The sequence below is a fragment of the Synchiropus splendidus genome, chromosome 11 (assembly GCF_027744825.2).
Source record: "Synchiropus splendidus isolate RoL2022-P1 chromosome 11, RoL_Sspl_1.0, whole genome shotgun sequence".
Classification (NCBI taxonomy): Eukaryota; Metazoa; Chordata; class Actinopteri; order Syngnathiformes; family Callionymidae; genus Synchiropus; species Synchiropus splendidus.
The window spans coordinates 579772-595883 of NC_071344.1; the positions used below are offsets into that span (position 1 = coordinate 579772).

Sequence of the window (16112 nt, forward strand, 5' to 3'; positions counted from 1 at the left end):
CCACACCTCCACTGTCACAGGAAACCATGAGAGCAAGCACGAGAGTTTGGCAGGGCCACGCAGAGGCGAAGGCAGGAGGCTGGTGAGAACACAAGCAGCAGAAGACGGCGTGAGGAGCGGCTCGGAACAGAGAGGGCAGTCGGCGGCGGCAGCGGCGCTGAGGCCAGCCGGGATGACCTCTGGACGACCCTCGCGAGCCGCGCCGCCGATGCGACCGTGAGGGAAGAGGTAAGTTTCAACTCAGACAAGTTGCTGGCATGAAGGCTTCGGGGGTGCAGCCATGCCTCATGGGGGACCTTGTATGTGTCTCCAACGTGAGGAATGTCTGTAATGCGGCGCGCGCACCAGTGTGTGAGTGTGCAGGCATGAGGCAGTGCCGTGGGTGGGAGCTGCTGTGAATTCATTTCTGCATGCTGATGCATCGAGCAGTGGAAACCCCCCAACAATGATTCATAGGCCCTAAGACACATTTCCATTGAGAGGAGCCAAAAATACCGCACACCGTTTTTTCTTTACCCGGTGAAGCTGATGGAGGTTGAATGACTCTGGTTCTGGACGCTTCAAATTCCACCCTCGCGAGGGGCTCATCGGCCAGTAGGCTGTGACCTTCAATGTTTTTGACTCCCAAGCTACGTCCCCCGCTGCAGTGCGGGTGACTCCTCATGAATCCACGAACAGCTTGGGCTCACCGCTCGTGTCTTATCACACCAGCTGACCTCAGTGAACATCAGCGCGACCTGTTAAAGATGGAGGAGGAGAATGGCCCCTGAAACTCTGCCCTGACTTGGCTGCCTTTCAAAGTGGACGTGTGAAAAGGGAGGAGGACCAAGACGGGTGAAGTTGGAGGGTCCAGTGAATGATGAATTCCACCCCCACCTCAGGTTAGGAAACATTGATCAAAGGTCATCCTGGACCGCGATGTTACTCTGAGCAAAGATCTGAAGCAGAGACCCCAGTGTCTGTCCAGAGGGTTCCTAGCCTCTTTAAGGGTGTGAGACTTCATCTCAGAGATGAGAGACATCTTTGCTCGATGAAGGGCACAGAACATGTTTGTGCTTCTAGCCTGGTGTTTTGTTTCTTTCATCACCTGGACCGCTTCATATACGACCGAAATATACCTATTTCAAAGTGTAGATATTACTTTCTAAATGTTCCAGAAAACATGACCTGGGTTGTTATTCCAGACCAGAGCGAGGCTAGAGGTTTACACAATGGTTTACAGTTGGGGCGCCTGATGGGGCTCACCATCCAGTGAGATAGTTTCAGACCGGCTGGTCTGTGGCGGCATCACAAGATGATGGCTGAAGATCACCAGTGCCGTACCGCTTGGCGTATGACTTCCAGATAAGACATGCGGAAGCAGGCGGCTCCTCTCGCCAGTTCATATCTGATGACAAGGCACACACATAGACAAGGTGAGGAAATAGATACAGTTCAGGTGCAACTCCTACTCTTAGCAAGCATTCGCCAAGTGTTTTTTAGTCGACTCAGCAGAGGGTGCCAGCTCTGTGAGAGATGCACCAGGAAACCACAGTGACTGAGAGGTCGGCGGTTCAGTCCACGCGCCCAGCGAGTCTTTCAGATGGAAGCCTCTTGCTCTGGCTGCAGTGGGGGGACATGAGTGCACATGGTGCAGCAACAAGAAGCGTACAGTATGATACAAACCACAGTCAACGAGACAAGCGGAAGAAAAGAAGCGCGCCGTCATTTTCGCCCACAATATTTTCCCTCAATTGATTTTGTCAAGAGATGAATGGCCCACTGACCTATTTTCAAAATACATTCTAATAAGTACAACCTCTGACCCATTACAGGCCCCCGTGACGAGGATGGACGTGCAAACTCCCCCGGGCCGAAGACGGTGCTCTTGAGCGCAGCTTCCTGTTGACTCTGGAGGCAGCACGCCGCGACACTTACCAGTGAACCCGACTATCAACTGGCTGAAGATGAACTTGACAAACCCCAACTGCCAAAGCGAGGACCACCGGATGTATCAGCATTACATGTACGGCGTGGTGTACAGCATCATCTTCCTGCCCGGCCTGCTGGGCAACCTGGTGGCGCTGTGGGTCTTCTGGGTCTATATCAAAGAGACGAAGAAGGCGGTGGTGTTCATGATGAATCTGGCCGTGGCTGATCTCCTGCAGGTAAATGCACAGTTCAGTATCCTCAAAATAACAAGAGAGGAAGAAGAAGAACAAAATTAGGCTCTAAAACTTAGAGGTTGGACCACGCACGGTTAGAGACAGAAATAACAACAAAGGATAGACAGATACTTTATTGACCTCCGAAGAGAAATTCCCATTTCCAGCAGCATGACAGGTGGAAACATAAGAGCAAGTAAAAAACAATGCTACAATAAGATAAGAACAGTCCAGCATGTGAATGTGTGTGTGTGTGTGTCGCGAACTAAAGTGCATGTGTGTCTATGGTGTGAGCGTGCGGTGAGTCCAGAGTGTATTTGTCCATTTTATCGTCAAAGAGCCGAATGGCATGAGGGAGGAACGATCTCCTCGGTCTGTCTGTGGAGCAGGACAACGACAGCAGTCTGTCACTGAACCTGCTCCTCGGTCTGGAGATGGTGTTGTGCAGAGGATGACTAGGATTGTCAATGATGGACAGAAGCCTGTTCAATGTCCGTCGCTCTGGACCCTTCATAGTTGCACTCTGACATCATGTGGGCGGCACGGTGGCCCGGCCTGGATATCAAGACCTAAATGCTCCTCCCCTCAGGTTCTCTCCCTGCCCTTGAGGATCTACTACTACTTGAAGAACACCTGGCCTTTTGGACACCAGCTCTGCATGGTGTGCTTCTATCTCAAGTACGTCAACATGTACGCCTCCGTCCTGTTCCTCGTGTGCGTCAGCGTGCGCCGCTGCGAGCTCATCATGCGCCCGCTCAGGCACAACTCCTCCAGAAAACCAGGGGACATCGTGGTTTGCGCCGCCATCTGGCTGCTGGTCTGCCTGGGCTGCCTTCCCTTCCCGCTGCTGAGGAACGTGGAGGCAGCGCCGGACTCGGCGCCTGTGCAGGTGTGTTTCGCAGAGCTGCCCATGCAGGAGCTCAATAAGGCGGCAGCCTGGTCCCTGCTGGTGGTCGCTGAGCTGCTGGGCTTCGTCCTCCCCTTCCTCGTGGTGCTTTGCTGCACCTGCCTGACGGCGGGCAGCCTCCGGAAGAGCGCCTCGGGGGCCGTCCCCGATCAGGGTGAGAAGCAGAAGGCGCTGAGGATGGTGCTGAGCTGCGCGCTGGTCTTCCTGCTGTGCTTCGCTCCCTACCACATCACCATGCCCCTGGACTACCTGGTCAAAGCCAACGCGCTGAGCAGCTGCGGCCTCAGGAACTTCATCTTGCGCTGCCACCCCGTCACCCTCTGCCTGGCCAGCCTCAACTGCAGCCTGGACCCCATCATCTACTACTTCACAACCAACGAGTTCCGGAAGCGACTGAGCAAGACGGAAGTGGCGGAGGGCATGAACAGCTGTCGCCGTCTGTCCTGCATCACGGGGCAGGGAGCCAGTCAAGGATGAAGGCCAGACTGTCGCGGACGGTCCGAGGTGAGGTGCGTTCCTCGCCTGACGGAGGGACATCTCACGCCACTGACAGTTTTCGCTCTCCCTATTTATTGATCAATAAATACTTCTCTGACTTTTCAAAACTCATTTGCCAAAGCTGTGCCGCAGAAGAGGCGGAGTCGTCTCTGTCCCACTTGGGACACCTCGGTGTTGGGATGCTTCTGTGGGAGAACGACTCCCCGCTTGGGAAGTCTCCATCTCAGGGCGCGCACTCAGCCGGACGACCTTCATTCAATGATCCGCTGAAAGAATCCTTGAACACAGTTCCACCTGAACTGTGACGAGGGACGACACGGCCCCAGTCAGAAGGCGAGCTGCCAGAGAAACACGGATAGTTACCGAGCTGATGCCGTTTAACACAGCGCTCTCTTTTACAGACCAAATCTCACTGGCACACTTCTCCCAGTTCGACTCTTCGGGTCTCAGAAAGCGGCACTTGTCGCTGAATGGCTTTTTCACCCGCCATTCTCCCACCGACCGGAAGAGTTGCCACTTGTCTTCTCCCGGTTGATGCTGTCTTCCAGACCAACGTTCTAGAGACCTTCACGCACTCCTTAACAACGCATTTAAAATGATTAAATTAAATGATGATTGAATGATTTAATTGAATGCGCAAAAAAAAGATTGATAAAAAAGCATCAAATGCATATCAAATGCAGTGGGAGGGGCAGTTCAGTTCCACAGTTAAGGATCAGTATTGCAAAATCAAAAGAACAAATGAGGAACATTCACTCAAGTAAGAAGCAGGTCCAGTCCAGTGGGAGAACAAACCAGTTTATTTAACAAGATTCAGGTCAATATACAACACTGAGTTCTCGAGTCTGTCTGATGAAACGGCAACTACGTTGATCATCCAGGGAAGCTGCTTCAACTGTATCTACTTCCTGGTTCTGGGAAATGGAACTGACCTCAGAAGTGAATAGATTTCCCACAAGATTGGATGAACTGCAACAACGTGCAGAAGACTGGAAAGTGGAACATGCTTTCTGTTCTCAGAGTGTCTGGTTTAGATTCTCCTCCAGCGAGTACAAATATTCACAGACCATATTGGAAAACCTGTAAAAATAAATCCATATCCCTCAACTTCAAAATTGAAATACACTTTTGTTAGATAAAAAAAACAACGCGATTGTCTTTCAGTGCATAATATCTGGGAATTATTTTGGATTATCTTAATCCAAGGAGAATCACATTCTGGGGAAAGACACCTTTCTGAACTTGAAATGAAACAGCTTTAAAAATGAGACAAGAAAGTCAGGTCTCGCTCAAGATACTCACAAACAACACAAAGAGGGGTTGGTAACGCTCGGTGAACACTAGGGCTGTCTCGCGCAGCCCAGACATCAGCCCTGCTTCACACACGTCAGGCTTAATTGTGCTATTTCACTATAACATATAGTAGATTTTAATCTGCAGGAGATGATGAGGCGGCGTACAAACACTGTGATCAGTCAGCCGGGAGGAAGCTAGAACCTAAACATGTCACTACCAGGAATGGATACAGGACACTAGTACAAGACTTGTCAAGAACAAAAGGATGTGAAAGTGCAAGAAGTATCACACCATGGTAAGATGAAGTCGAACTAGAGAGAAGTGTGGAGACCGGCGCGTGGCCAACGATCCCTTCTGAGTGATGCCCCGGCTCCAGCTGCATCAATGAGGAGGCTAACAGGCTGCAACTGAAATTCACAAATCACGCAAGGTTCAAGCGGCGGAGACTGACAGACTTTTGTACAACAGCAGCAGCAGCAGCAGCAGCAGCAGCAGCAGCAGCAGCAACCTCTCGGACGTCATCACACGCACCTTCAAGCGTGGCAGATCTTGGTCTCTGTGATGAACTTGTTTTCGAAGTGATGGATGGTGAAGCAATCCTCGGCCGCGCGCTTGTGGATGCCGCCCCCTGGTGGAGTGCAGAGGCGGCGAGTTACAACGTTTGTCCAAGTGAAGTCTTTGCACTGAACGTCACCAACGATTGGACGACAATCAAAAACTAGAGCAGGTTTTCAGGCGGACGTCGGCATTGTTACACTGAGCCGAAGGCCAGCGAGCCAGTCTGGTGGCACGACAGCCATCTGTCCCCAGGACGGAGCCAACACCCGCGAGCACCACCCCAGTCCATTTATCATGAGGTCTGTTCTGCCATCAGCACAGCTCACACAAGCGTGCTGGTGACATGAAGCACTAACCACACGGAAAGAGTAACTGACTTTATTTTCAATCATTATTTGAATTTAAATTGCTGGACTATCGTTCCAGAACCCCGTGCCAGGGGAAAGTCCACGTGTCTGGGATTTTACCTCTTCATATTTTGAGCCTCTTAAAAGCCTGACACGCTCATATGAACCGTTCCCACGCACGGACTTGCTTTCACACGCGGAGGAGTTTCACGGTCGCTGCTCTATAGTTAGCCTGTCAGCTTCACAGAACCTGCCACGGAAACCTCCCCCACAATTCCACACGCCACAGCTCAGCGACGCGGCTTTGCTGAGCCGCGCAGAAAGGCCAGATGATGAGTGAGGCTTGGAGGGAAGCCCAACACGCCGCTCCTCACTGACCTGGCAGGCTGGCACGCCGCTGCATCCGGTAGGTTTTCTTCCCCTCACACAGACGGCGGATGTAGAAGCCCAGCGGCTTGATGTCCTCGATGCGCTCGGTCACCACCAGGTCCTCGTGCACCAGGTAGCTGCGGTAGGAACCAGACTGGAACAGAGACACTCGAGTCACGCCGGAGCGCTCAGCCCTGCCTCGCAGAGCCATCGGAGGATGGGAGCTCACCATCAGCTGGGAGAAGAGGTCGATGAGGTCCTGAGGGGGCAGCACCACGGACGTGTTCAGAGGGATGACGAAGCAGGTGCGCAGAGTCAGGTCCAGGTAAGCCGTCAGCTTCTGCTCGCACAGGGAGACACCTCCAGCACTTGCACTCCACCAGCCCCAGTCACCTGCCTGCACTCACCCTGTTGAAGTCGTGAAGGATGTAGGCGGGGTCTCCCGGTCTGAAGCGGGGAGGAGGGACGCTGATGACCGCCATGCTGTCGGAGATCTCCACCTCCTCCTCCACGCGAGGCAGATAGTAGGGCTGGTTCTCCGCTCCGGCAGACATGTCGCCAAACTGCATGGCCCCGTGATACAGCCTCTGAAAGCAGCGAGTCAGAGGCCTGAGAGCAAGCTGCGCCGCCTCCTCTCAGACGCCAGGTGGCGCCACACAGGCACAGCTCAGCACTGGCCACAGCGCTGTACAAGCCTCTCAGAGTCAGCTCTGTTGCCAAGGTCAGCGAGGATCCCACCGACGAGGAGAGCGCTTTGAACAACGTGCAGTCACGAGGAAAACATCCCACTCATCAGTCAATAAACTAGGGACAACAGAAGTAACTAATGCTCCTGTGGCGGCATGTTCTGCAGGTTTGCAAAATGAACTCATTCTGAGGGGTAAACACTAATAGAACACTAACCCTACATCAACATCAAGTGGAAGGAAGTGGAAAGTTCGCTTCCCTGCAGCTATTGGGTAACTTTGCATCACTTCAAGACTTCCTTCATTTCTACTGCGACATGAAGCCAAGTGTAAACAACTGCCTTCCATGGCGGTTCTTGCAGGGTTGACAGGCTTTTCGCCTGCTAGTTGCACATAACACCACTAGCTCATGCTTGTCTTAAATAAAACCCGCTTCCCCTGAAAAACACCGTTTACTCTTCAGACATTCATTTGGAATATTCTCCACGGACTGCTATGACCTGAATGGAGGAAACCACTGCCCGCAGCCTGACCAGCTGTACGCAGCTACACGGCGGTTGAACAACTTCTGATTCTCTCGAGAGCCCATCCCGGTCGGTCCACTTGAGCTCGTCAGTTCAGCCTGCAGCCGCTTCTCGAGCACACGCTGTTGACGCGCTTCAAGAGCGGCGGCTGAGCAGGGGCGGACTGAGCCCCACGCCACTGTACCTTGGGGGTGAAATAGCGATAGAGACACGCGCCCCCCACGATGAGCCCGCTCAGGATGAAGGCGATGCCCAGCAGGGTGACCAAGCAGCGTCCCGTGGAGCCGTCCGAGCCCGCCGGGTCAGAGGCCAGCTCGGGGTCCTGGACACAACACGGACAGGGGAGTGAGCGCGGAGCGGCCTCTCCTCCTCGCGCGCCTCACCTTCTCCGCCGCCGCGCCGCCGCCGCCGCCGCCGCCCTCTTTGCCCAGCGCCTTCTGCGCCACGGCCGAGTTGAAAGCGATCTTCACCATGATTGGAAGCCGAGGTCCGAGTGGAAGGAGGTCAGCGCCGAACTATCCGAGCTGGACCGCTGCTCCGCGCTGTGACGCACTTTGCAGCTTCAGCTTATCGCGCACTTCCGGTGGCTTCAGAGGACTAAGATGGCCGCCGGAGAAAAACACTGGAGCGTCGGCGTGAATCTCAGCCGTCACCGCAGTGAACACTCGAGCACCTGACGTTTGACTTCGTTAGATGACGATCATTTGTGTGATCTTTCAGCCATCGAAATGATTCCTCAAGTTATTTCTGTTGCCAATGCAACCGTCCCAATTCAACGATGCTTGTGCGCCATCTGCTGGGCAAAACCCCGTCCTGCCTCCTGCTGCCTCGTTCACTTTGGTTTCGTCTCTTTTCTCAGCGAAGGACGGGAAACAAATGTTTTCATTCAGTTTAAATGACTTTTATTTAATATAAAAAACATTTCCCTGCCTCATTCAGCTTCGTTCACTTTTGTCAAGGGAAAACACTGATTTAAATGGCACTTTTTAATTATTTTAGTTACCTGAGTCATTCCATGCTGTAATAACAATAACAACAATAATATTAGATTTATGTAGAATGCAACTATAAAATGAAATCATCATCCAAATAAATAAATAAACTGAAGCACAATACAGAAAATTAAAAAATACATGAAGCCAATAAAAGATCCATTGTGCCACTATTGGAAAATAGATGTATTTGATGCACTTTAAATAATGATCACTGCTCAGTTGTTAATATGTTTTATGCTGCTGCTGCTGCTACTACTACTAATAAGTGTTTGACATCAATTCTAACATGCCATCAACGAAATTATAAATAAATAAGTCAATAAAAACCAGTGGATCATTATTGTCACAAACTTCCTTGTGACTCATGTTTGTGTGTGTAATTCAAGTGAAAATTTGGAATTTATGAAAGAATGGGAGCTAATAAATACATCTTTATTCATTTATTAAAAATAAAAAACAGTGGCATCATTGTCACTGAAATGGAAGACTTATCACCTCAGGGACCTGACTAATCCAGACCCGTCGATTTGGTTTACCAACAAAACACGAGCTGAATAGTGCACAACGCCGGTCCAGCTCTTGACTCTTGGAGGATTTATTGTTTTGAATTCTGGAAACCTACAGTATCTACATCTCCGTCCAGCTTTCAACTCACTTTCCACATCTTGCCGCAAACCGTCGATGATCTCAGACATTCTCTGCTGAACGCTGATCTCTGCACACACATGAATTGCTGTCCGCCGAAAGATGGCGGGACGGCCGGTTTTGGCCCTCAGGTCCGGACGAAATCTTCACCTCTGAACCTGTAAAGAACAGCGTGCGAGCTGTTCCCCACGTCGGTGCCTTGTCGACATGCGTGAGAGCCCAAAGCGACACACACAGTCTGGGCCTTGACTCTGCGGTGCAGAGACGGCGAGCCGTGCCAGGAGGCCACAGTGACACGTCCCCTCGCTGCTCCGGTCTTTGGTGGTCCGCCGCTTCCTCCGCTCTCACTCTCCTGACTGGCTTCTAGTCATACATGCGAGTAAATAAACACTTAGTGCCGCAGCGACGCTCCAATTCCGCACAGCTCAGTGGCATCGCTCCAGCAACTGTAACCATAAGCATCTCGCTGCCTCACAAGCGCTGGGCCCAGCTCGGCGATTTCCTCTGTTCAACCGACAGAGTGGACCGGTAATGGCCTCTGAAAGGTACATAAACAGAGCAGCTGATTTCTCTACCTACGAGTCCCACTCCGAGCGGCCTCCGCCCCACTCTGCACTGAAGCCCTAAGTGATCCTGAAGGCTTGTTTACGGGCTCGTCTTACGCCGTGTTTGATGTGCGAGCCGGCCCACACACGCACGCACCGACACACACGCCCGCTGGGAAAGAGAGGGGGCTGCACCAACAGTAAAAGCCCTGATGGTAAACAATGGAGTTAGATTTAATCCGAAGGGCTTCTCAACATCTCACACAGCTCGTGTGGGGAGACAGGTGGGTGGATGGGGAGGGGGGTGGAGGGGCGGGATGCTTGACTGGGTTTTCCCAGAAGTTGATTAGCATCAGACCCAACTCTTGGTGTACGTCTCGAACTCACAGGTAGGTTGAGGCAAGTGGGTTCGAAGCAAGTAGGCACTCTGGTTTCCTCCCGCTCAGCCTACCCATCCACACTGTTTTGTGTTGAAACGACTGTGAAAAGCATACAAGAGAAAAAAGGGAAATTAAGTTCAAACGAAGAACGAGGCCACAAAAATAAAAGATTGAAGAATACGAAGAAGAAATAATTTACTAGCTAAATAAGACACATTTACAATGAGATCAACTAGGTTTATAAAACTGAACGAGGCTCTAAAGCTCTCTGCGTACGGCATGCCAGGAGTGGAATAACACAGGCGGATAGATACGGAAAGAGAAACGGAAATAAAACTGGATATATTCATTTAAATGTACACACATTTGCATCTATATTTCCACATAATTTACATTTAGTTTTAGACGAATCATTTAGTTGCTATTCTGTGCTAAGATTTCTCATTAAAATGGCTTATCTAAAGCTAAACAAAACTTCAGACCCAGACTTCAGTTACGCTGTTACAGTAAACTGCGGTCTGAACCCTGCGGCTTATGCAACGCCGCAGCTAATGTATGGATGTTTACAGGCTAAAGAGGGTCATGCTGCCAAGATATTGAGCCTGGGGGTCACAGGCGTTTTATTGACCTTACAGCGCTCAAAATGTGCCACAGAGACGAGGAGCAGAGACGAGAAGCAGCAGCTGAGAGCAGCTGTGGTGGCGGAACCTGGGACACATTTGGAGCACTTTAATTCTAGTTCAGAACATTGGCCAGTCTGTTTCATGAGTCAGTCTCCATGCTGGAGCCTGTTTTCCAAACTAGTTTACAAGTGATCCTCATGCATTTTGAAGCCTTTCTACGGCGCAGACCGCACCACTGCACCCGCAGCTTAACAAGATAACAAGAGCTATTTTCCTTTTTAAATGTAGTGGGTGGGGCTAATATTCCTGTGCGCTCGATAGTCTGGAAATTACGGTGAATGTTCTCTTTAAAATGAAGTCTATCTAATAACTAATGCATTGTATAGTGTGTGACCTGCCTGTCCCCGCCTCGTGCCCCAAGTCCCTGGGATGAACTCCTGAATTCCTGCATGAAACGAATAAACGTGTTCAGCTCCTGCAAAATGCTGAGAGGCTCGTGTGGTTAAAAATAACACAATAGAGCGCCGGGCCCCTGAAAACATGTCTCACTCACACTCAAGGACCCTGCGTTCTTATTCTGGAGGGAGCCGATTTCATGTTTCCTGCTGTGTCAGCAATCTGTGACAGAATGCAGAGACACAACTGACCACATGCAGCGTGAGACGCACAGCTCATAAAGTTTACGACGTTGGATTCAGCCCAAGCCACGAGTGACAAATGAGTTTGCTGCACACACACACACACACACACCTACAGTTACACACGGACCCACTCAAGACTGACGTGGCCGCAGCCTCACCCAAAAAAAAGCGTCCGTCTGCCGCATGATGTCACTGACAGGTCGTCATGTGGACTCGCCATAATCGCCCAGCGGAGAGAACGTGAGCGGCGAAGATGCCTCGTTTCTCTCCGCCACCCCCAAAACGCTCTCGCATGATCCCCGCACACTTTTGGCGTTCACATGTGGTTTGAAGACAAGTGTGACAAATGAGTGTTTCCTGCGAGTATCAGCTTCTAAAGATATCTTGGCTCTCTGCTATCACTGCCTGTCACTTCGCCCGCGTCTCTGCTTTGGAGCTCCTGCTGGAGCGGAGCGAGTGAGACTGTGGTGAGCTGTGATGTCAAAGGTGGTGATTAATCCGCAGCAAATGTCCCTCTGAAGCAGAGCTGGGAGCCCAGTCGCGCCCCACACGCCGCCGTTCCTAGGATGCTATTGAATAGCTGGGACACGTGACTGCCTGAAATCAAGTGAAGAGTCAAGTAGGAACAGCAGGAAGTACACAAACAAGCCAGTGTAGGTAACCCCGAGGTCAAAGGTCGTGCCTTTACAGGACCAGATCTTCAACCACCGGGCTACAGGCCAAGAAGAAGAGCTCTGTAATAGTCATCCATTATGGACAGAAAACTTTGTAGGTAGGCAAGAAGTCATTTTGATGGTCGGATTCTGTGAGGAAGTCACAATGAGCTGCTGGTCGCCGTGGATGTAGTGATGAGTATCAGGAGGCATCACGAAACAGTGTCATCATTTTCAGAGGCCACTAGATGGCACTCGTGGTTTCGAAATGATGTGAGGTTTCACCGAATTGAATTTTCAAGTCCAAACATTTTCCAGCAGACAGCGCCATCTGGTGGCCTCCGAAAACCAGGACACTCTTTCCTCAACTCGTATTTGGTTAAATAGAATCAACAAAACTGCATACTAAGTGAGCTGTATTCCATTGTGTTGACACGGTGTGTGTCTAGGCTGCCACCCTCTGGTGACATCATGGAACCTGATGAGATGCAGTTTTGCACAGCAACTTTCGATGTTCATATTATTGACCACGATTCAAATTAGCATTGGAATAGCAGCTGGGGGAAATGTGGTTGATGACATCACACGATGAGTGGTTCATAGTTGTCAGTGTAGTGAGAGCTTTACGGCGACAGTAGAGTCACACTTGAGTGAGGGAACCACAGGGTCCAGGTCTCCCGTCACCATGGAGGAAGAAGAACCACAAAAAGTGAGTTGCAGCACCACTGGGTTCAGTCTAGGAAGTCTGCACTGAAAGGTTTAAAAACTCTCGTAGAACACAATGACCAAAAAGTCTAGAAACTGAATTGAACTTTCTGTTTGTCAAATGTGCAACATCAGTGGAGCGGCCATCTCAACTTATGGATAGATGGATGGATGGATGAGTGAGTGGATGAATGGATGGGAGGATGGGTGGACGGATGACGGATGGGTGGATGGATGGATGGGAGGATGGGTGGATGGATGGATGGATGGATGGGTGGATGGATGGGTGGATGGATGAGTGAGAGTGGATGGATGGAAGCATGGGTGATGGATGGATGATGGATGGATGGATGCAGGATCTACCTGTGAGACGATGATGGTGATAAACTGCACCCAATGGCCAGAGGAATGGGAGCGCAGCACGTGGCGACAGGCTAAAGAGGAGGAGCTGATGGAGAGGGCATGAAGTGAGCGGCAGGAGGCATGAGCAGGCACGAGCCATTTGGGGTGGAGCCCAGTTGACTGGCACGGCCTGAAAGAGAATCCAGACGGATGAAAAGAAAGCAGAGGAGGATGGAAGAAGGACTGAAGGCTTTTATATCCCTGAGGGTTCAACTGTGGGGAATTACCTCATTATCCTGCTCCAGCTTCAGCCATGTTGTCCACACACACACACACACACACACACCAGCGAGCAACATCGCTGCCCGACGCAATCACTTCCAGATCCAGTGACGTCACCTCTGTCAGGTTCACAGGAGGAGCAGAGAATGACGGCGGGAACTTTTCCACAGGGGGCAACGCAACAGCAACCTGTCGTAGTCTCTGCTTGGTTATGACACCCAGGTTGTTCCTGAAGCTCATGCTTTCAACCAGGAGAGAAACTGTCCTCACAGCAGCCAGGACCCGTGGAACCAGTCCTGGGTCTCCCTAATCCAGCCCATGGGACAGCCATGTCTCCATAAAGGACCTGGTGAGAAGCTGGTCTCTGGGGACAAGTGCAGGCAGTCTTTTGGCATTTCCTTTTGGGGGTTGCCAAACTAGTCAGCGTCCCCCATGTCATCATTTCACCCTGTATTCTACTGGTGAATCGCAATATCTGTTTGAAACACTCTTTGTCCTACATCGTCCTTGTCCAAACCCAACACAGTCTCACTCCTGGGGCGTCACATGTTGACTCAGAAGTCAGCCTTTCGCACTGCATTCCATGATGAAAAAAAATAAGGAAGTAGTCATGATGGTAAGCTGGACCCATGGTGTGCACCGCTCCTCAAGCTCATGACCAGGGGGTCCTGTGTCAACCAAGTGACATGAAATTCCCATCAGTAGTGGAACCTTTAGGAGAGCCTGCCATGGAGAACCTTCACTGTAGCCAACTACAGTGTTGTACATGCAACATGCAACGCTGAAGGCTGCCTTCGGCGTCAGTATGGGACGCAAAAGTCCACTTTCCCTGCGTCAATGTTTGACGTCCTGGAGGGAGGACGGGTTGGACTTGTGCGTCACCCTTGGCAGACCACCTGAGTCCAGCCTCCGTATCTGTGTGTTCCAGACACCCAAAGACATTTGTCAGAGGCCACTGTCAACACATGTGAACCCTCTGAGACCCTCCTGATCCTCCACTGTAGCACGACTCTTGGAGGCACCTCATCCTTAACACCCGTCCTGATTCTGAGCCGGTCAGAGGTCGCCATGCAAGAGCAAGGTTAGGGCATACACTGCGCCTGCTGCTGGTGTGTGTCGTCTGGAAGGAGTTTCCCTCGCTGTAGACGTCCAAGCCCTGATCAGGATGTAGCCCACACACACACACACACACACACACACACACACGCTGGCCTTTTATCAGTCATTAATCCATCAGGTGTCATTAACAGGGCAGGATGGGCTGATTGGAACCAGAGGGAGACGGGATGATGTCACACAAACACACTCGGCTGCCAGAGCGCTCATGTGTCTCGCTTTCATCCTCATCGTCACCACACACACACACTGGCTCGCTGGCCTTTGGACGTGATTGACAGCTGGAAAAAAGAGTCTGTCTTCTCAGGAAACACTTATTCATGCTCCTCCCCAACATCTGAGGAATGTTATTTTTACCAACAATGGCCTGTGTGTAAATAAGGGTGGCGATTCTACTGCTCATATTTAGCCCAGTGGGCTGGCGCTCACTGTCTCCCCCTTGTTTACAGGCTGAGAAAAGATCTCTTTATTAACACTGACGGAGGTTTATTTCCTATAAAGACAGGCGGGAGCCACTAATAAATCATTTCTCATGGCCCCGATGGAGCGCTAACCACAAAGCATTAGAGCATCATGGACGGCCACCGCACACTGGCCCGCCAGAGCGCCTGTGTGTTGGTGTTTATGTGTGAGACTAGCACACTTTTGGCCATGACTCGGAGCTCAAACTGGGCTTTTGATTGAAATAGCATGTTGTCTTTTGAGTTCCCATTTTCAGCAGCATCTAAATTACAGTCTGTCCCTGGATCTGAGGACTCTCTCGGGGTGGGAACAAAGTCAGAGCCGCTGTCGCCCTGTTGTCGGAGGATGTGATGAGAGCCACAACCCAGAGTAAATCTTTTAAAGTGCTTCGTCACCCTGCGCTAATGTTGGTGGAGATGCAGGGATGATGGTGGCACCACAGGGTGTCAGTGGAGCAGCGACCGACCGCTGTTGGCAACTTAGCATGCCATCGACCAAATTTCATCCACTGAAGTCTTCTTGTGTCTTGTCACTACCTATCTCAGGTACTTTCCTGGAGAAGGTCAGAAATCATCAGCTGTTCCCAGCTTTTATATGAGGCGCCCAGCAACAATACATGCGTTTGCTCTTCATCCATCCATCCATCCACCCATCCACCCATCCATCCATCCACCCATCCACCCATCCATCCATCCACCCATCCACCCATCCATCCATCCACCCATCCACCCATCCATCCATCCACCCATCCACCCATCCACCCATCCATCCATCCATCCACCCATCCATCCATCCGTCCATCCATCCATCCATCCACCCATCTGTCCATCCGTCCATCCATCCATCTGTCCATCCATCCATCCATCCATCCATCCATCCACCCATCCACCCATCCATCCATCCACCCATCCGTCCATCCATCCATCCATCTGTCCATCCATCCATCCATCCATCCATCCATCCATCCATCCATCCATCCATCCATCCATCCATCCATCTGTGTCTTCACATTAGAGTCTTCCTTTAGTTGCACTCACATCTTTTCATTACATACTGTGATCTTTCAACTCACTTCCACCATTTAAGGTCAAAACAATTGAAAAGATGTGATTTGAGAGTTTTGTGGATTTATTGAGAGTGTGTTTTATTTCTTAGTAACCCACTTATTGATAGAGATTCAACACTACAGACACTTTTAAAGTCAACTGTGGACCAGCATCTTTCGATCCTCATGACGGCGACTGACCTTCTATTTTGACTCGGAGAGCGTTGGCTCAGTAATATGAAATTCCTGCAGGATGAAACCAGACCTCAATAGTCAAACTCTGACAGAGTGACCTTCTCTCAGAGGTCAGTGCGAGCAGCTCCTGAGGACCCAATCACATCCCTGGCCA

At 50.9% G+C, this 16112-nt stretch overlaps 2 protein-coding genes across 3 annotated transcripts; one reads left to right on the forward strand and one right to left on the reverse strand.

Annotated features, from left to right (window-relative positions):
- Nucleotides 1-31: 31 nt before the first annotated feature.
- On the forward strand, nucleotides 32-4863 carry gpr174 (G protein-coupled receptor 174). Of its 2 annotated transcripts, XM_053879151.1 has the most exons (4): nucleotides 32-228; nucleotides 712-881; nucleotides 1815-2147; nucleotides 2734-4863. In XM_053879151.1, the coding sequence occupies exons 3-4, from the start codon at nucleotides 1947-1949 to the stop codon at nucleotides 3526-3528; spliced, it is 996 nt and encodes a 331-aa protein (XP_053735126.1). In that variant the 5' UTR covers nucleotides 32-228; nucleotides 712-881; nucleotides 1815-1946; the 3' UTR covers nucleotides 3529-4863. The 2 variants fall into 2 exon arrangements, with proteins under 2 accessions (XP_053735126.1, XP_053735125.1); XM_053879150.1 differs by lacking the exon at nucleotides 712-881.
- LOC128767246 (integral membrane protein 2A-like) lies at nucleotides 4332-8005 on the reverse strand. The gene is made up of 7 exons (XM_053879152.1): nucleotides 7713-8005; nucleotides 7514-7651; nucleotides 6527-6706; nucleotides 6349-6459; nucleotides 6129-6273; nucleotides 5377-5473; nucleotides 4332-5252 (listed from the first exon to the last, which is right to left on the reverse strand). The coding sequence occupies exons 1-6, from the start codon at nucleotides 7800-7802 to the stop codon at nucleotides 5379-5381; spliced, it is 759 nt and encodes a 252-aa protein (XP_053735127.1). The 5' UTR covers nucleotides 7803-8005; the 3' UTR covers nucleotides 4332-5252; nucleotides 5377-5378.
- Nucleotides 8006-16112: the final 8107 nt, after the last annotated feature.